Source organism: Zingiber officinale, chromosome 1B (assembly GCF_018446385.1).
Source record: "Zingiber officinale cultivar Zhangliang chromosome 1B, Zo_v1.1, whole genome shotgun sequence".
NCBI lineage: Eukaryota > Viridiplantae > Streptophyta > Magnoliopsida > Zingiberales > Zingiberaceae > Zingiber > Zingiber officinale.
Window position 1 is genome coordinate 115192158 of NC_055986.1, and position 20891 is coordinate 115213048.

The 20891-nt window shown below is 40.3% G+C and overlaps 1 protein-coding gene across 1 annotated transcript; it reads left to right on the top strand.

Moving 5' to 3' along the window:
• The first annotated feature begins 1113 nt into the window (after positions 1-1113).
• On the top strand, positions 1114-19623 carry LOC122041123 (brain acid soluble protein 1-like). The gene is made up of 2 exons (XM_042600719.1): positions 1114-1492; positions 19574-19623. Exons 1-2 carry the CDS (start codon positions 1114-1116, stop codon positions 19621-19623), a joined length of 429 nt encoding a protein of 142 aa, XP_042456653.1.
• The last annotated feature ends 1268 nt before the right edge of the window (positions 19624-20891 follow it).

The following is a 20891-nucleotide window of genomic DNA, read 5'->3' on the forward strand; positions in this document are numbered from 1 at the left end:
TATAGCTAGGTTGAATAATAATAAAGTGGCAATATAATTAGAAATATAATAATAAAGTGACAATATAATTAGAAATATAATATCTCATATACCTCATCTTGCTTCACAATCTGCTGTTTAGGCCAAGCCACAACAGTTCCTATGGCATCACCAATTACTTCACATTCACTTGGAATTGGATATGGCAAAGGAGCGGATTTGTCCACTGCTTGATCAATGGAGACTCGAATGCAATTCTTGGGAAATGGAATACCATGAAGCATTTTTTCCATGCCATTGAAACAAACAATTGTACCATATGCAGCAATATTTGAGCAAGATTCCAATGTCAATGCAACTGATTGACCCTAAAATATTAAAAAAAAAACATGTTGATTATATTTAGTTTATAATGCTATAATAATAATGAATATCACTATAACTTGTATTTTACCTGTAAAACTTCGTCTTTACCCACAATCTCTACGTCATCTTCTTCAATATTCTTCTGATGAAACTTCACCGAGCAACTGCCTTTGTCATCAATTGAATTGTCCCATGCACCCCAAATCCAAATGACAGAGTTGAAGGCTTTGCAGCAGTAGGAGCGGAGAACATAGATGCACTGGAGGGAGTTGATGTAGCAGCATTGGTAAACCCAAAGGAAGGTTGGGACACAGCAGATGTCGGAGTCGCAAAAGAAAAGCCAGTTGCCAAGGTGGACGTGGTAGTAACAGGTGAGGACGAAGTAGTACTACCAGACGACACGGCATCGAACGAACTCGGAGCAAAGGAACTGCCACTTCCAAAGGAGAAAGGAGAGGTCGAAATGCTGGTGATGGCAGGAGAGGAGGTAGCGGTAGCAGAAGAAGAGAATAGAGGGGACGCAGAGGAGGAGGCAGGAAACGGGGATACGAAGGATGGAGCTGGAGCAGACGTCGTCGGGACAGAAAAGGCGGGGGGAGATGAGGACGTAGCAAACGAAGGCACCGAAGGTGCGGCACTAGCTGACGAAGCAAACAGTGTCTGAGCCGAGGACAAGGCCGGCGCCGGAGGGGAGTCGAAGCCCCCAATCCAAAACCAAAATTAGGGCTTGAGGAAGCGGAAGGTGCGGCGGATGCTGAGGGAAAAGGGATGGGTTTGGGAGAAGAGACCGCCTGCGAGGAAAAGAGACCGGGGGTAGTAGAGGCGGAGGATGGAGCAGATGGCGAGAAAAGACTAGAGGTAGTAGAGGCGGAGGATGGAGCAGATGGCGGGAAAAGACTGAAGGTAGAAGCGGCGGAAGATGGAGCAGACGTCGAGAAAAGACTGGAGGTAGAAAAGGCTGAGGATGCGGCCGATGAGGAGCCAAAGGTTGAGAGGCCGAAGAGAGATGGGGAGGAACCGGCGGAGGAAGAAGCGCCTAGGGAGAAACCAGTGGCGGAAGATGAGGCGGCGCCAGCGGCGGTGGGAGCGAAGGAGAAGGGGGAGGCGGAGGAGAGGGAGAAAGAGGAGGAAGCGGAAGAGACTGAGGGTTTGGGTCGACTTGGAGGAGTTGGGCCGGCGTGAGGAGTTTTGCGTGAGGAGTTTGGGTCGAGATTAGGGTTCAGAGGAGATCACGCGGCAAGGAGAGGAGAAGGCGCTCGTGGAGAGGAGTGGAGAGGAGAAGGCACTCGTGGAGAGGAGAAGGAGAGGAGAAGGCGCGCGCGCGTTGAGGGTTTAGAGTTTAGCAAAGCGAGGGCTGCGAATTTATTTTAAGTGAGTTTAGGGGAAACATACACAACACTTTAAAAAATGTTTTTTAAAAAAATGTTGTCTTTGACCATAAACAACAACACTAAAGACAACACTTCATTAAAAACCGTTGTCGTTAGTAAAAAGTAAATACCATAGACAACGCTTTTCACTAAAAGCGTTGTAAAACAAAGAACGACAACGTTTTTATTAAAAAGCGTTGTCTATTGGGTGTTGTTGAATGCAAAAATTCTTGTAGTGTAAGTGGGAGAGGGATTTTTAAGTAAATCTCATGGTCTCCATTACTGGTTTGTAAGTGATACAAACAAGCTTGCGCGTTGGCTCTGAGTGCCTTCCTCCATAACGGATGAGCTTGTTTGTGGACCACTAGAACAGACTTCCATTTTTGGATGACTATAGGAAATTAATTAAGAGCGTGTGATCTTCCCCAACGGAAGGGCATAATCTTATTAATGGACTTAGTGTCAAGTAATGGTATACACTTAGACACATTTAATAGTATCCTCCCCAACGGAGTCACTACTATCACTTGTGTGACCAAAGGGAAACCAACTATTGATTTGTCATAAAACTAGATTGGCAATATAATAAAATTAATAAACCCCTCTTACAAATGTTTGAATTTGTATACGTCCACACTAACGTGACATACAAGATTCATGGTGTTTGAGGTAATTTTATTTGTCAAAAGTTATATTGACAAGATAGTCAATGGGTAAAACCCTCCTCTTACAAATGATGAATTTGTATACGTCCACACTAACGTGGCATGCAAAATTCACGGTGTTTGAGGTGTTGGTAAATTTAAATAATATTGTTTGAGGAATCAATGTTATTTTAAATTCAAAGAGCTTTGACCAAATATTTGATCAAAGACAGATCAACTATTAATTTTATTCGTCATAAAGTAAAGTTGACGAGATAATAAAATTAATGAATAAAATCTCCTCTTCGATTTTGTATACACAAAATTCATGAAGATTTTAAGGAGTTGATCTTGACCAAATATTTTTGTGATTCTTAGGATGTTTGTCAAATCCCTAGTAGTCATACTATAGAAAAAGACTTAGTAGTCCCAATTGTAATGATTGGAAATAGGACTTGGACATTAAGGTAGACTGTCTTCTTAGAACTAAGAATAATTTAGGTGTATTTAATTCATTAGTTGAAACATGTCTAGTGGTGTTATCTACCAGAACCTGGAGTGTAGATACAAGATGCCATTAATCATGTCTGCAATTCATTGCAGGGTTCCAGGAAACCCGACAACTAAATGAAAGGTAAATCACCGTCCACATGGGCACTACTGTAAAAGTGGTAGCTGTTGCAGTGGGAGATGTTTATCCTTTGATAAGAATAAAATATGGATTTTAAGTAATTGTCTTTACGTACCAAGTTTAGAAAGAACTAGATTTAGTTTCTAAACTATTATAGATATTATGTCTATTTTGATAACAAAGTTGTTATCAAGAAAAATAGGAAAGTTATCTATTCTGGTATGATGGTTGACAATTTATAATCCAATAACTCCCACGATGCAACAAATGGAAATTAGTAACACATCTTCTAATTTTAAGAGAAAGCAATCTTCGGAAATGAACCAATTATATCTTTGGCATCTAAAGCTAGGTTATACTTGAGTAGGATTCATTGGTAACTGATGAACTTTTGGGTTCATTGGTAGTGGAAATCTTTCCAACCTGCAAGTCTTACTTGGAAGAAAATAACCAAGAAGCTTTTAAGTCCAAGGGTATGGAGTCAAAGATATGTTGAAATCGGTTCATTCTGATTTGTGTGATCCTATGACTATCGGACAAGAGGTAGTATTGAATATTTTGTCTAATTTATAGACAACTATTCAAGATACAAATAAATTTACTTAATGTACCGCAAGACTAAGTACTTTGATTAGTTCAAAGAGTACAAGGTTGATGCGGAGGAATAAAGTAAAAAGTCACTATGGAAGATCGTAGTGGCAAGTACCTCTTGAGAGATTTTAGGAGTCACTTATCAGAAGTTGGATTTCAATCCCAACTAACTGCATCTAGTACACCCCAACAGAATGGTGTAGTAGAAAGAAGGTAAAGAACTCTTATGGAATAATTAGATAGATAATGAGTTATTCAGAAAATTACCAAATTTGTTTTAAGGATAAACTCTGAAAATGAAAGTGAACATAGTGCCTTCCAAGTCATAACTCTCTACTCATATAGAATTGTTGAATAGGCGTAAGCCTATTTTGAAGCATATTCGGATTCGGGTAATCTAGCACATATGTTAAAGAGAGATAATGATAAGTTGGATAGGAGTTCACTTGTTTGTAAGTTATCCTAGATAAAAAAAAGTAGGTTTATAGTCTTAAAAATCAGAAGGTCATTGTTAGCATCAATGACTGATTTTTAGAAAATAACTATATAATGAACCACGTGCTCATAAGTAAATTTGTTCTTAAGGAAATAATAAAGGACATGTCTAACCTAGTACCAACTGTACAAGATGAGATACCACAAGAAAACTGCAACACGTATCACATATGATACACAATTGCAGAAAGTGCCTTGTCGTAGTGGGAGGGTTGTTAGGCAACCTAAATAGGTTCATGTTTTGGGAGAGTTTTTGGATTCGATCCCTGGAGGACATGAACCTGATCTCCGGTCATATGATGAAGTACTCCAAGATAAAGATGCAGCATCTTGGCAAAGAGTAATGAATAACAGAATTAGAATATATATATTCTAATAAAATCTGGAAGCTTGTAGAATCACCAAATGGTGTAAAAGTCGTTGGGTGTAAAAGGTCTATAATAGGAAAAGAGGGATAGACAGGAAGGTAGTAACTTTCACAGCAAGGCTTGATGAAAAAGGAAACTTTTTTACTGGTAGCCATGCTTAAGTCTATCCGGATTCTTTTATCTATTTGGCAAGTGGATGTCAAGACAGCATTCCTTAATGGAAGTCTTGAAGAAAGCATCCATATAAAGCAACCAGAAGGGTTCATTGCAAAGGGCTAAGAGCATCTTGTGTGCAAGCTCAATCAGTCTATGGACTGAGGTAAAGCTTCAAGGTCTTGGAACATCCGGTTTATCAAAGTAATCCAGATCTATGGATTTAGTAACCGGATAAGTCTTGTGTATACAAAAGGTGTGATGAAAGCGTGGTGGTATTTTTGTACTATACGTAGATAACATTTTTGGTAGTTGGAAACAATATCAAAATGTTGTCAGAAGTAAGGGTATGGTTGTTCAAACAATTTGATATAAAGACTTGGGAGAATGTATATATTTTTAAGATCAAAGTAATAAGTGATCGCAAGAAAAGAATATTTTACTTATCCCAAGCTTCATATATCAGAAAAATCCTTGCTCGTTTTAAGCATGCAAAACTCCAAGAAAGGTTTCTTACCTTTTCAGGATGGAGTAACTTTATCTAAAGATATGTCTCTGAAGACATCAAAGTAGATAGAAGAAATGAAGGCAGTTCCTTATGCTTAGGCTATCGGAAGCCTAATGTATGCTATGCACGAGATCAGAAATCTGTTTTGTCGAAGACATAGTTAGCAGATATCTAAGTAACCCTGGACAAGGACATTGGATTGCGGTCTACGGTAAAGCATATATTAAAGTACCTTAGAGACACTAGAGATTATATGCTAGCTTACAAGGCAGATAATTTGGTCTCTGTGGGTTACATGGATTTTAACATTCAATCGGATAGGGACAATAATAAGTCGACCTCGGGGTTTTGTGTTTACTTTAGGAGGTAAAGTCATAACTATGGAAGAGTGATAAGCATAGGTGTTTTTCTGGACTCCACCATAGAAGCTTAGTATATGGCAAGCCTCTGAGGTAGCCATAAAAGATGAATGACTCAATAACCTCAAGAGAGACTTAGATATGATTTCTGGTTTGTCCAAAGATTATTACAATTTATTGTAATAATGTTGGTGCAGTAGCAAACTCGAAGAAACCATAAGTCTATAAGGCAAGTAAACACAATAGAGCGCAAGTACCACCCAATTCGAGAAATTGTATAACGAGGAGAAGTTGTTGCGCCTAGATTGCATCAGATGATAACCTAAGGTCCTTAAGGAAGAGCTTTTTGAAGGCATGGGAATCAGATGTATGGCAGCAGATATGGCAGCTTAGTCTTTTAGTATAAGTGGGAGATTGTTAGAGTGTATACTAAAAGCCTAGCTTTTGGTATAAACATTTATCTAGAAATAAGAATCACATTGGTCAAATATCTACATTTATGATAAATGTAGTTGTTCAATTAATTTATATTGTAGATAACATGGTGTGAGGTGTCACACACAGAGGATCATGTTATCAGTACCTTATAAATTATAAACAGTAGCTCACGACCATAATGGAAAGGAACAAACCATTGGAAGGTCGTAGTGTAATTAGGTATTAGTTTATCTTAACTATATAATTACACTAGTACACTTAGAGTGTATTGAGTAGGACCATTAGAGGTCGTTTCTTTTATACTGACTTTATAAAGAAACAAAGACCTCAGTTATTTAGATAAAGCTACTCCATGTCTAAAAGGTAAGAAACCTTTCTTGGAATCCTGCATGCTAAAACGAGCAAGGATTGTATCTATATATGAAGCTTGGGATAGACACAACATTCTTTTCTTACGATCCCTTATAACTTTGATCCCAAGAATGTGTGCACATTCTCCTAAGTCCTTCATATCAAATTGTTTGGACAACCATACCCTTACGTCTGATAATACCTTGACATTGTTGCCAATTAACAAAATATCATCTACGTATAGTACAAGAAATACCACCACGTTTCCGTTACACTTCTTATATACACAAGACTCATCCGGACTTTGAATAAATCCATATGACTGGATTACTTCATTAAACCGGATGTTCCAAGACCTTGAAGCTTGCTTCAGTCCATAAATGGACCGATTGAGCTTGCACACTAGATGCTCTTTGCCTTTTTCAATGAACCCTTCTGGTTGCTTCATATGGATGTTCTCTTCAAGACTTCCATTAAGGAAAGCTGTCTTGACATCCATTTGCCAAATCTCATAATCCATATGAGCAGCAATGGATAAGAGTATCCGGATAGACTTAAGCATGGCTACCGGTGAAAAGGTTTCCTCATAATCGATTCTCTTTGAGTGTACCCTTTTGCAACAAGCCTAGCTTTGAAGGTTTCTACCTTCCCGTCATCCCTCTTTTCCTTTTGTAGATCCACTTGCATCCAACTTTACACCATCGTGTGGTTCTACAAGCAGACCTTATTAGAGTACATAGACTCTATTTGAATTCATCGCCTTTTGCCAAGATCTGCATTCATATCTTGGAGTGCTTCATCATATGACGGGGATCAGTTCATGTTTACCAGGGATCAAGTCTGAAGACTCTCCCAAAACATGAATCTCTCAGGTTGCCTCACAACCCTCCCACTACGACGAGGCATCGTCTGTGGTTGTGTATCATGTGTGACACGTGTTGCGGTCTCTTGTGGTACTTCATCTTGTAATGTTGGTAAGTAGGCGTGTCCTCTCTAAGTTCTTCTAAAACAATTTTACTTGGGCTTGTGATCTATTATATAGTCTTCTTCTAAAATCGGGCATTTGTGCTAACAATGACCTTGGTCTTTAGGACTATAAAATAAACCTCCTTTCGTTCCTTTGGGATATCCCACAAACACGCGAACTTCTGACGAGATTCTAACTTATCAGGATCTGGTTTCAGACATGTGCCAAATCCGAATATGTCTTAGACGGGTTTTCGCCATTCCACAATTCTATGGGAGTAGAAGAAACCGATTTAGAAGGTACTAAGTTCGGAACATGTTTCCCGAGCATATCCCCAAAACGAATTTGGTAATTCAATAACTCATCATTGATCTAACCATCTCCATAAGAGTCCTATTCTTTCGTTCTGCCACACCATTCTGTTGGGGTGTTCCGTGTGCGGACAATTGGGATTGAATCCCTCGATAAGTAATTCCTAAACTCTCCTAAGAGGTATTCGCCACCACGATCGATCGTAGTGTCTTGATACTTTTACCTAATCGCTTTTCCACATCGACCTTGTATTCTTTGAACTTATCAAAGCACTCGGACTTGCGATTAGGTAAATATATCCATATCTTGAATAATCATCTATAAAAGAGACAAAATATTCAAAACCTCCTCTTGCCTGGACAGACATAGGACCACACAAATCAGAGTGAATCAATTCTAACACTTCTTTGGCTCTATACCCCTTGTCCTTGAATGGCCTCTTGGTCATTTTACCTTCTAAGCAAGATTCACAAGTTGGAAAATTTTCCAACTCTAATGAACTTAAAAGTCCATCGGCTATAAGCCTCTGAATCCTACTTAAGTTAATATGACCAAGCCTTAGATGCCAAAGATATGCTTGGTTCATTTCTGAAGGTTCTTTTCTCTTATTAGAATTAGAAGATGAATTATAAATTTCCATGTTTTGCTTTATGGAAGAATTTGGATTTAAAATATACAAATTGCCAACTAATGCACCGGAACAGATAATCACTTTATTTCTTTTAATAACTACATCGTTACTGAAAGAAAATGAATATCCATCTAAAAACAGTTTAGAAACTGAAATTAAATTCTTTCTAAAACTGGGTACATAAAGACAATTTCTTAAAACCAAATTTCTATTTCTACTAAAAGATAAGTAGACGTCTCCCACTGCAACACTGCCACCTTAGTAGCATTGCCCATGTAGACGGTAATCTCTCCTTCCTGGAACCCCTGCAGGAATTGCAGACATGATCATGGCTCCCGTATCTACACACCTGGTAGATAACACCGCTAAACATGTTTCAACAACTAGAGCATGAGATATACCTTTGTTTTGGTTCTTACGAGGCCAGTCCGCCTTCCAATGCCCTGATTGTTTGCAGATGAAGCACTTGCCCTTCGGCTTCTTCACTCCAGCTTTAAATCCTGTACTCTTCACTTGCTGAACCAACTTGTTTCTTCTTCTTCTTTCCTTTCGGTTTAGAAGTAGAACCATTTTCAGATAGTGAATTTGAGCATTGTGACGAAATAACCCTTCTGCTTCTTGAAGTAGAGTTCCCTAATGAATAAATCCTTTATTCATATTATAGTTCAGTGGCTCAAAACTTCTAGGTAGCGTTTGGAGAATCATATCGATCCGGGTTTCCCATCAATTTCTCCTCCAAGGATCCGTATTTTCGTTCGGATAAGCCATCATCTTTAGGATATGATCCCTTACAGAGTACCCTCTTGCATGGTGGTCATTATCTTTCTCATGGCTTCTTGCCTAGAAGCCCTATCTGATGACCAAAGAGTTCCTTGAGATTGTTCATAATATCATAAGTCGTTGGTAAATCTTTATGCTGATGTTGCAATACATTTGACATTGAAGCCAAAATGTAACACCGCGCCATCTCATCTGCCTTTACCCATCTCTTATGATATTCAATCTCCTCTTGGGTAGATTCACCAGTGGGTGCATCAGGACAAGGTTCAGTCAGTACAAATTTATAGCTTTCAGCAGTCAGAACAAGACCCAGGTTTCTTTTCCAATCTATGTAATTTGGTCCAGTAAGTCTATTTTGTTGAAGTATGATGGACAGTGGGTTGAAAGTCATCCTAAGAATCACAAATAACTTTTGGTCAGAACTTTAAATTTAGAATAATATTGATTCCTCAAACAATACTATTTTAAATTAACCAACACCTCATAACACCGTGAATTTTGTATGCCACGTTAGTGTGGACGTATACAATTTCAACATTTGTAAAAAAGAGGGTTTTAACCCATTAATTTTATTATCTTGTCAACCTAACTTTTTGACAAATAAAATTAATAGTTGGTATTATTTGGTCACACAAATAATGACTCCGTTGGGGAGGATACTATTAGATGTGTCTAAGTGTACACCATTACTTGACACTAAGTCCATTAATAAGATTATGCCTCTTCCGTTGGGGAAGATCACACGCTCTTAATTAACTTCCTATAGTCATCCAAAAATGGAAGTCTGTTCTAGTGATCCGCAAACAAGTTCATCCGTTATGGAGGAAGGCACTCGAGCCAACGCAAGCTTGTTTGCATCACTTACAAACCAGTAATGGAGACCATGGGATTTACTTAAAATCCCTCTCCCACTTAGTTATTTATAAATGAGGAATTTTAACTATGCTAGCCTACTAAACTTGTAAACTAACATACACAGCACAATATAAAAGCAATAAATAGAAAATCTAATTTTCAACTATTATGGCTTTTATCTTTAATTGTCTTCCGTGTGTTATCATCCGAAGCTGCTGCCATATTTGGCCACCGCCACCGGGTCTAACTGTCGCATCCATCTTGCTCCTAGTTCCGCTGCGCCTCTGGTCCTTAGAAGGTTCCACGCTTTGCAAGATTCGATCCGCGACATAAATAGAATTTTACATTTTTGATCCTATATTCCATAAAAGGAATGTACATGTATCTAGATCAAAAATAAAATCCTAATAAAACTAAATACAGCTCCTGCTGTATTTTAATACAATCATGCACACACATATAAATGCCCTTGACATGTCCAAGGGTCCAATCACACACATAATAACTAAAAGCCATAATAGTTGGATCCTGCATCCATAGAGTTAGCACATCCTACTATTAACCTGCCTAAATTATGTATGACATGTGCATAATTAAACTAAATACCAAATACACAGAGGCAAAACCCTAGCTATCTCCACCATGAGAAGGTTTCGGCCACACAAAGGAAAAAAGAGAGGAAAAATAGAATAGAGTCGTTAGCCTTGAAGCCTCCTCTACCCCCTCTTTTATAATCCTTGGTCTTGGCAAATAAGGAAAATTTAATAAAAACTTCCTTAATTCTTTTGCCATTGAAAATGAAAATTTATTTAATTAAAATAATTTTCTCTTTTCAAATTATAATGGTCGGCCACTCTTCTCCCCAAAACATGGAGAGTTTTAATTAAAACAAAAATTAAAACTTCCTAATTTATTTCTAGAAATTTATAAAAAATTTCTCCAATAATTTTAATCCCTTCATGATTGGTTAATAAAAAGAAATTTTATAAATTAAAATATTTCTTTTAAACATGTGGATAATTTCCAAAAAGGAAAGTTATCTCTAAAAATTAAAATCTCCTTTCAGTCTACAAATAAGGAAAGATATTAAATCTTTTCTTAATCTTTTGTAGAAACTAATAAAAGAGAATTTTTAATTTTTAAACTTTCTTTTAAATCATGAATATAATTAAAAGGAAAGTTTTTACTAAAATTAAAATCAACCTTTTAATCTACAAATAAGGAAAGAGATTTTAACTCTTCTCTTAATCTTTTGTAGAATCTTATAAAAGGAAGGATTTAAATTTTTAAACTCTCTTTTAAATTATATTATCCACATAAGAAAAATTTTAAAATTAAAATTCCTTTTTATTTTAATAGGGACGACCACATGAATTCACCCATGAACATACCCATGGCCGGCCCTAGCTTGATCTCCAAGCTAGCTTGGCCGGCCCCTATAGGATGGGTAAGAAGGTGGGTATAGGTGGGTATAGTACTCTATAATTAAGAGGCTACGATAGGGACCGAAAGGAGGAATTGGTTTTGGTCTCCCGATAAAATTAAGCATCCCGTGTTCGCCCCGAACACACAACTTAATTTTATCAATAATAATTCATTCCACTAGAGAATTATTATTGAACTACCGCACCAATCCCAAATTACATTTTTGGGCTCCTTCTTATTATGAGTGTGTTAGTCTCCCTGTGTTTAAGATATCGAATGTCCACTAATTAAGTGAGTTACTGACAACTCATTTAATTAATATCTAAATCCAAGAGTAGTACCACTCAACTTTATTATCATGTCGGACAAAGTCCACCTGCAGGGTTTAACATGACAATCCTTATGAGCTCCTCTTGAGGACATTATCAACCTAGTATCTCTAGGACACAGTTTCCTTCTATAATCAACAACACACACTATAAGTGATACCATTTCCCAACTTATCGGGCTTGTTGATTCATCGAACTAAATCTCACCATTGATAAATTAAAGAAATAAATATCAAATATATGTGCTTGTTATTATATTAGGATTAAGAGCACACACTTCCATAATAACCGAGGTCTTTGTTCCTTTATAAAGTCAGTATAAAAGAAACGACCTCAAATGGTCCTACTCAATACACTCTGAGTGTACTAGTGTAATTATATAGTCAAGATAAACTAATACCTAATTACATTACGACCTTCTAATGGTTTGTTCCTTTCCATTTTGGTCGTGAGCTACTGTTTATAATTTATAAGGTACTGATAACATCATCTTCTGCATGTGACACCACATACTATGTTATCTACAATATAAATTAAATGAACAACTACAAACAAATGTAGACAATTTGACCAAATGTGATTCTTTATTCATAATAAATATTTATACCAAAAGCTAGGCTTTTAGTATACACTCTAACAGAGAGCTCCAAGGGGAGAGAGAGGTTCGGCCACCACAAGAGGAAGAGAGGGAGAGGATGACGATGGCCGGCCACACCAAGGAACAAAAGAGGGAGAGAAATAATTGAGGTTCACCTCATGAAGGCACCCCCACCCCTTCTTTTATATTCCTTGGCCTAGGCAAATTAGGAAATTTAATTACAATAAAATTTCCTTAATTTCCTTGACATGATTTAATTGAGAAAAATAAAATAAAATTTCCCAAATTAAACTATATTGGCCGGCCACCACATGGAGAAATAAATTAGACAAGTTTTAATCAACAAATTAAAACTTCCTAATTTATTTCCGGAAATTTTAAAAATAAAGTTTCTCTTCAAAAATCTCTTCATGGTTAATAAAAAGAAATTTCTATTTTTAATTTTAACAATATGTGAATAATTTTTAAAGAGAAAATAAAATATCTCACCAATCTACAAATAAGGAAAGAGATCTAATCTCTTTCTTTAATCTTTTGTAGATCTTTTACAAGAGAGATATTTTTAATTTTAATTCTCTTTAATAAATTATATCTTCCACATAATAAAAATTAAAATTAAAATCCTTTTTAATTTAATATGGCCGGCCCCTCTAGCTTGGGTTCAAGCTAGGGCCGGCCACCTTAAACCATGCTTAGGCCGGCCCTAGCTTGATTCCAAGCTAGCTTGGCCGGCCCCCTTTAGGTGGGTATAGAAGGTGGGTATAGGTGGGTATAGTACTCTATAAATAAGAGGCTACGATAGGGACCGAGAGGAGGAATTGGTTTTGGTCTCCCGATAAAATTAAGCATCCCGTATTCGCCCCGAACACACAACTTAATTTTATCAATAATAATTCATTCCACTAGAGAACTATTATTGAACTACCGCACCAATCCCAAATTACATTTTTGGGTTCCTTCTTATTATGAGTGTGTTAGTCTCCCTGTGTTTAAGATGTCGAATGCCCACTAATTAAGTGAGTTACTGACAACTCATTTAATTAATATCTTAATCCAAGAGTAGTACCACTCAACCTTATCATCATGTCGGACTAAGTCCACCTGCAGGGTTTAACATGACAATCCTTATGAGCTCCTCTTGGGGACATTATCAACCTAGTATCTTTAGGACACAGTTTCCTTCTATAATCAACAACACACACTATAAGTGATATCATTTCTCAACTTATCGGGCTTATTGATTCATCGAACTAAATCTCACCCATTGATAAATTAAAGAAATAAATATCAAATATATGTGCTTGTTATTATATTAGGATTAAGAGCACACACTTTCATAATAACTGAGGTCTTTGTTTCTTTATAAGTCAGTATAAAAGAAACGACCTCTAATGGTCCTACTCAATACACTCTAAGTGTACTAGTGTAATTATATAGTTAAGATAAACTAATTCCTAATTACACTATGACCTTACAATGATTTGTTCCTTTCCATTTTGGTCGTGAGCTACTGTTTATAATTTATAAGGTACTGATAACATGATCCTCTGTGTGTGACACCACACACCATGTTATCTACAATATAAAATAATTGAACAACTACATTTATCATAAATGTAGACATTTGACCAATGTGATTCTTATTTCTAGATAAATGTTTATACCAAAAGCTAGGCTTTTAGTATACATCCTAACAGACTCTACCTTGGTTCACCAGGTCTTCTCACCAGTTGTCAAGTCCGCAGACCCAACTGGACTTTGGCCAGCTGTCAGGTCTCGCGGACCCAGCTAGACTTCCCACTAGATATCAGGTCACTCCTTGACCTATCTAGACTTTTACACCAACTATCAAGTCCTCTAGACCTAGTTGAATTTTAGCCTGGTGTCAAATCAGTCAAGTCCTGCACACTTAGTAGAAATGTTAGATCACAACACATCTAACTTTAATCCATTTGTCATTAATCAAAACTTAGGTTTAATCATTGGTACCAACTGGACCAACAATAATCACCTCATGCTTTGTGTTGATGTTTGTCTCCTGTGCGTGAACGGAACTCCTCGGATCAGTCATCGGGCTCAGCAGCTTCATAGTAGAGTCATAGTTGCAACCGGAAGAAATCGGAGGCTCAAGTGTACGTGCAATAGCTTGTATATCGTTGTTGTTTCAAAGCCTCCTCAAAACAACCTTATAAAGAGCTTGGAAGGCGCCTTCCAAAGGCCTTGAAGGCGCCTCCAATGGGATAAAAATTTATCCCGACTTCGTTGCACCTTATCTGTGAATAGGTCAAAATTTATCATGTGGAAGGCACCTTCCATAGCCATGGAAGGCGTCTTCTATGAACAGTACCGAGGCGCCTTCCATAGCCATGGAAGGCACATTCGGGCACTGTTCACCCGAAGGCCATTTTCTTCCTTTTATCCTACAAAACAATATTAGTCCACTAACCCTGCAAGACATGTGTTTAGAACAAATAAGCAAATAATAAAAAGAGTAATTAGCTCTTATCCTCTCAGGACCAGGAACTAGTCAAGGTCTTAGTCTAGGGATCCCAAATGGTCCTGGACTGGACCGACGCCTAATGTCCCTCAATTGGGGCATGTCCTCACAGTCACTCTCCTCCAGTGATTTACCTTTACTTATCGTTTGTCAGACATCTAGTCAGCCCATCGACCAATCTGTACTTCATGCCAGCTGTCAGGTCAGCCCATCGACCTAGCTGGGTTTCATGCCAGATATCAGGTCAGCTCGTCAACCTATCTGGACTTTGTGCCAGCTATCAGGTCAGCCCGTCAATCTAGCTGGGCTTCGTGTCAGATATCAGGTCAGCCTGTCAACCTATCTGGACTTCTTGCCAGCTATCAGGTCGGCCCGTCGACCTAGCTGGGCTTCTCACCAGCTATCTGATCGACTCGTCGATTTAGCTAGATTTCTCCTCCACACTCAGTCAAAATGTTACATCATAACACAATTAACTTAACCTACTTTGTTATTTATCAAAACTTGATTTAGACCATTAGTGCTAACCACACCAACATAAGGTCGTCGCTCAACCGTTGGTGGAGACAAGAGTTTAACGTCGTCGCTCGACGATTTGATATAAACCCTCATTTAACATTGCTGCTCGACAATTTGATGTAGACCTACATTTAACATCGCTGCTTGAAGATTTGATGTAGACATCAACCATTGTAAACACGCGTTTAAGGTCGTCGCTCAACCGTTAGTGGAGACAAGGGTTTAAGGTCGCCGCTCGATCGTTGGTGGAGACAAGAGTTTAACGTTATCGCTCGACGATCTGGTGTAGACCCACGTTTAACATCGTCGCTCGACAATTTGATGTAGATCCGCGTTTAACGTTGCCGCTCATGATTTGATGTAGACATCAACCATTATAAACATGCATTTAAGGTCGTCGCTCGACCATCGATGGAGACAAGGGCTTAAGGTTGCCGCTCGACCACTGGTGGAGACAAGAGTTTAACGTCACCGCTCGATGATCTGGTGTAGACCGGTGTTTAATGTCGTTGCTCAACAATTTAAGGTAGACCCGTGTTTAACGTCGTCGCTCGACGATTTGAGGTAGACCCGTGTTTAACGTAGTTGCTTGACGATTTGAGGTAGACCCGCATTTAACGTCGTCGCTCGACCATCGATATAAACTCGATATACACCCGGGTTTAAGGTCGTCGTTCGACTGTCTATGAAGGTGCACTTAATGAGGTCTTCACTTTTTATTCATACATTGCCCTGCATTCGAAAGGCATGCAAAGAATACCATTAAGTACAATATTCACTCGTGCACCTCTCATCCAGCTCTATAGGGTTGAAGATGGTTCGCGCTCCATGGCCTTTCAAGTTGCCTTCCCTTTTCGTCCTCCAGATAGTAAGTGCCCGAGCGGAGCTTCTGCATGACCTTGAACGGTCCTGCCCATGGTACCTCGAGCTTGGTGACGTTGCCGACCAGTTTCACTTTCTTCCAGACGAGATCGCCGACCTGGAAGGACCTCTGGATCACTCACCAGTTGTAGTTCTGTTTCATTCACTGTTGGCACGCCATTAGCCGAATGACGGGTTTTGCCTGCGCTATCAGCCTTCGTTCGGCGTTCTCTTCGTCGTAGAGCTACACCCGATTGGATTCTACTCCGACCTCCACAGGGAAAACTTCTTACACCAACTGGAATGGGGTTACACCAGTCGCCTCCTTCAGAGTCGTGCGGAGAGCCCACAACACACCGAGGAGCACGTTGACCTAGTTGCCTCCCATGTGGTCGAGCCGAGCGCGTAAGACTCTGAGAATCTCCCGATTGGTGACTTCGGCTTGCTTGTTGCCCTGAGGGTAGGCCACCGAGGTGAAGGCTTGTTGGATGTCATAGCCTTCACACCATTCTCTAAGCTCCCGACTAGCGAACTGCCTTCCGTTATCAGAAACGAGTCAGCGTGGGATTCCGAACCGGTAAATAATGTTTTGCCAGATAAATTTGATGATCATCTTCTCGGTGATTCTTGCAAGCGGATCGACTTCTACCCACTTTGAGAAGTAGTCCACAGCAACGAGCAGGAACTTCCGCTGACTGATCGCCATGGGGAAAGGTCCGATGATGTCCATGCCCCATTGGTCGAACGGGCATGATACAGTGGATTCTTTCACTTCCTCGGTCGGTCGGTGCGGCATGTTGTGATACTTCTGGCAGGACAAGCAGGTGGCCACCGTTTGAGCAGCATCCTCCTGGAGGATCGGCTAGAAATATCTGACCAAGAGTATCTTACGGGCTAATGCACGGCCACCCGGATGACCTCCGTAAGAGCCTTCAGAATGTACTCGAAGTCCTACGATCCGATGCACTTGAGGAGAGGCCTGGAGAAGGCTCTCTTGTAGAGCTGGTCGCCGATCAAGGTGAACCGCTCGACCCTCTTTTTCAATAAGTGGGCATCCTTCAGATCGACGAGTGTAGCTCCCGAACACAGAAACTCCATCAGAGTTGTTTTCCAGTCGCTCGAGAAGGTTATTCCCTTCATCCGGTAGATGTGCGCCACAAGTGAGACTTGCTCGATCGACTGACCTATGCCGATTGTAGTCAACGAACTGGCTACTTCGCTAACTCATCCGTTGCCTGGTTCTCCGATCGGGGGATCTTCTGTATAATGACCTCCTGGAAGTTGGCCTTCAGTTTCTCAAAAGCCTCTGCATAGAGCCTTAGCCGAGCGTTGCTTATCTCTCTCAAATGTCCCGGATAGCTACTAGGTGGCGAGTTGGGAGTTTGAGTGGATGAAGACTTTGACTGCTCCCACGTGTCGAGCTGCCTGTAGGTCGGCTATCAGCGCCTTATACTCTACTTCATTATTAGTGGCTCGGTAGTCCAGCCGAACGGACAGCTACATCTGGTCCCCCGTGGTGAGATAAGCAATATGTCGATCCCACTGCCCTGCCAAATGGACGAGCCATCCACATATATCTTCCATGTTGCTGCTGGCTCGTCACTCTGTACTTCTATGACGAAATTTGCCAAGGCTTGAGCCTTGATTGCCGCTCGGGGTTGATACTGAATGTCGAACTTACTAAGTTCTGTCGTCCACTTAATCAGCCGTTGGACGCCTCCGAATTGAGGAGGACTCTTCCCAAAGCGCTATTAGTCATCACAATTATTGAGTGCACTAGGAAGTATGGGTGAAGCCTCTGCGCAGTGATTACTAATGCATGATCCAACTTTTCAAGACCAGTGTAGCGGGACTCAACATCTTTTAATACGTGGCTTAGAAAATATAAAAGCTGCTGATATTGGCCGTTCTGCCTAACCAAAGCCAATCCAACGACATGTTCGTTGGATGATAAGTAAATCCACAATGGCTCACCCACAACCAGCTTGGCCAATACAGGCAATGAGTTCAGATACTCCTTTAGCTCCTCTAGCTCCCGGTCGCACTTGGTGTCCCATTGGAATTTCGTGGCTCGGTGGAGCACCTTGAAGAACGACAGGCTCCAATCAGATGATTTGGATATGAATCTGGATAGCGTCATGATCCGACCGGTCAACCTTTGAGCTTCCTTCAAGTTCTGAGGTGGCGGCATATCTTGTGAAGCTTTGACCTTGCTTGGGTTAGCTTCAATACCATGCTTGATGACGATGTAGCCCAGGAAGCGTCCACTCTTCGTGCCAAATAGACACTTGCTCGGGTTCAATTTTATTCTGTATGTCCTTAGCGTCTGGCAAGTCTCGTTGATATCTGCACATAGGTTGGCAGCTCGAAGGGATTTAATCAATATATCATCGACATATACCTCCATATTACGGTTGATCTGCCATCGGAACACTTTATTCATTAGCCTCTGGTAGGTGGCTCCGGCGTTCTTCAGTCTGAATGGCATGACATTGTAGCAGTATATCCCGTTAGCCGTGATGAAACTAACCTTCTCCAGGTCCTCGCGGCCGAGTGGCACTTGGTGTTACCTTTGATACGCATCAAGAATACAGATCAACTCGCAACCCATCGTCAAGTCCACCATTTGATCTATCTTGGGCAGCAGATAGAAGTTCTTCGGGCACGCCTTGTTTAAGTCATGGAAGTCAATGCAGACCTGCCATTTGTTGCCCGGCTTGGAGACTAGCATCACATTGGCTAGCCAACTCGGGAATTGGACTTCCCTGATGTGGCCGACCTCTAGCAACTTCTCTATCTCTGCTCGGATGATCATGTTCTGCTCCGCACTGAAATCCCTTTTCCTTTACTTCACTGGCCGAGCGTCCGGTCGGACATGAAGCTCGTGCTGAGCCACGCTGGGGAGATGTCAGGAAGCTCATGGGTCGACCAAACGAATACGTCGTGATTTTGTTTAAGGCAGGCGACCAGCTCTGCCTTCTTCTCCTCCTCCAGGTTAGCGGCGATGAAGGTTGTTGCCTCTGCTCGGCTGGGATGGATCTAGACCTCCTCCTTTTATTCGTATACTAAGGTAGGGGGTTTTTCAATGATCGCATTTACCTCCAGTCGCGGAGCCTTCCGAGCAGCCTTTGCTTCGGTCTTGACCATCTCCACATAGCGGCGTCGAGCGGCCAGTTGGTCGCCTTTGACCTCGCCCACCTAATCGTCTACTTGGAACTTTATCTTCTGGCAATAAGTTGACACCACCGCCTGGAACTCGTTGAGGGCCGGTCGGCCCAAGATGACGTTGTAAGCTGATGGTGCGCCCACCACTATGAAGTTGGTGGTCTAGGTCCTCCTCAACAGCTCTTCTCCCAGCGAGATGGCCAACTGATAACCATGATTTTACTGTATTATTTTGATTCATATATGCATGGTTTGATGTTGATTTCATAGGTTTAAATCATGGTTACATCACATTTTATGCATTGTATCAATTTTGGACCTAATTATAAATTATTGTATTTTTGTGTTATTTGATGCTAATATTTGATTCTTATTTTGTAGGCATCAAAGGATCTTGGATTTTGATCTATTTGGGCCAAATTTATGCTTGAATCGGAGTTGAAACGAGAAGATCAAACCTTGGAGTTATTTGGACCATTCATCAAAGATTGGGCAGATCTGAACCATCCAGTGAAGATCTGGTCAATCCGACCTAAGGGAGAGTAAATCCAGACCCTAGCTCAAGATCAGTACCTCCGGATCGGATTTTAGGCAAACTTTCACCGTTGATTTAGCTTCAAAGCATCCCAGTCGTCCGATCAGATCTGAGGTTTGATTCAAAACAGAGAAGCTACAGTACATTCTCTTTGTCGATCCCCTTCGCTGAGCTTCGCGCCGCACGGTTTCTCCCAGGATTTCCGACCCCTTTCCTTCTCCGATCAACTCTTTCAAGCTTCAACCTTATTGTAGAGCTTCACGGCATCGTCATCCCGATCATCTGGATCCATCGACGGGTGTTCCCTCCGGCGGAAGTCTTCTCTCGGCAAGCCTTTGTTTTCGCCAGATTTGGAGGTGTTCCTCCAATCGGCGACTCCGATTCTCATCAGCGACATTTGGAGGTGGTCTTCCGGTGTTCTTGAACTCCATCCGACAGCAATCCGCAATCCGCAACTTCATTCCAGATCCAGAGATTCCAGGTAGCATAAATCCAGATTTTCGGCACTTGAGTGGGTTTAGGGTTGTTCTAGCTCACCGGAGGTGGTCCGCCGGCGTTCTTGAGCATTCCTTGAACTGAGACGCAGCTGAGATGCTCCATTGAGGTCCGGAGTTGGGTGTTCTCGACTTCGGCACTCTTGTGTGACGGCAAGAATTTGTTGCTTGTTAGATTGGTTGTGAGTTGGATCGGTTAGGGTTTGTTTTGCTTTGTTACTGTTTTGTAGCTAGAACAACTTCATTTTAGCTTTTGTTATGTTATTATCACTACCATTTAGAATTTCTTATTCTTGTTGAAGTTAAATTCATGTTTAGTAGTTGTAATTTCATTGATACAATTTAGTTTAATTCTTGTTTGATGCTTAGTTAATTGTTTAATGTTTAATTTCTAAGTTAGCGATTTAATTATGCTTTAGATCAGATTTAAATGTGTCTTGTTGTTCATTCTTAGTTTAAGTGTGTCTTAATGATTTAATCACAACGTAGAGTGACAATGCGTTATGGTTTAATTGTTGGCACCTAGTTAGGTTTCATTAATGCATTAGAGTAATTTCTTTATTGTTGTGCTTCACTTTTGTTAGACTTAGATTCAAGTTTAAACCCCCATTTTCATATTAAAACCCCCAAAAATAGGAATAAAAATATAATCCTAGATTACATCCTACCA

Bases quoted from the DNA above. Each gene is read 5' to 3' on its own strand.
- LOC122041123 (XM_042600719.1), top strand. From the start codon at position 1,114: ATGGGTTTGGGAGAAGAGACCGCCTGCGAGGAAAAGAGACCGGGGGTA. The intron at 1,493-19,573 runs GTTTGGGTCGAC...CTTATTTTGTAG, and splicing joins GGAAGCGGAAGAGACTGAGG to GCATCAAAGGATCTTGGATT.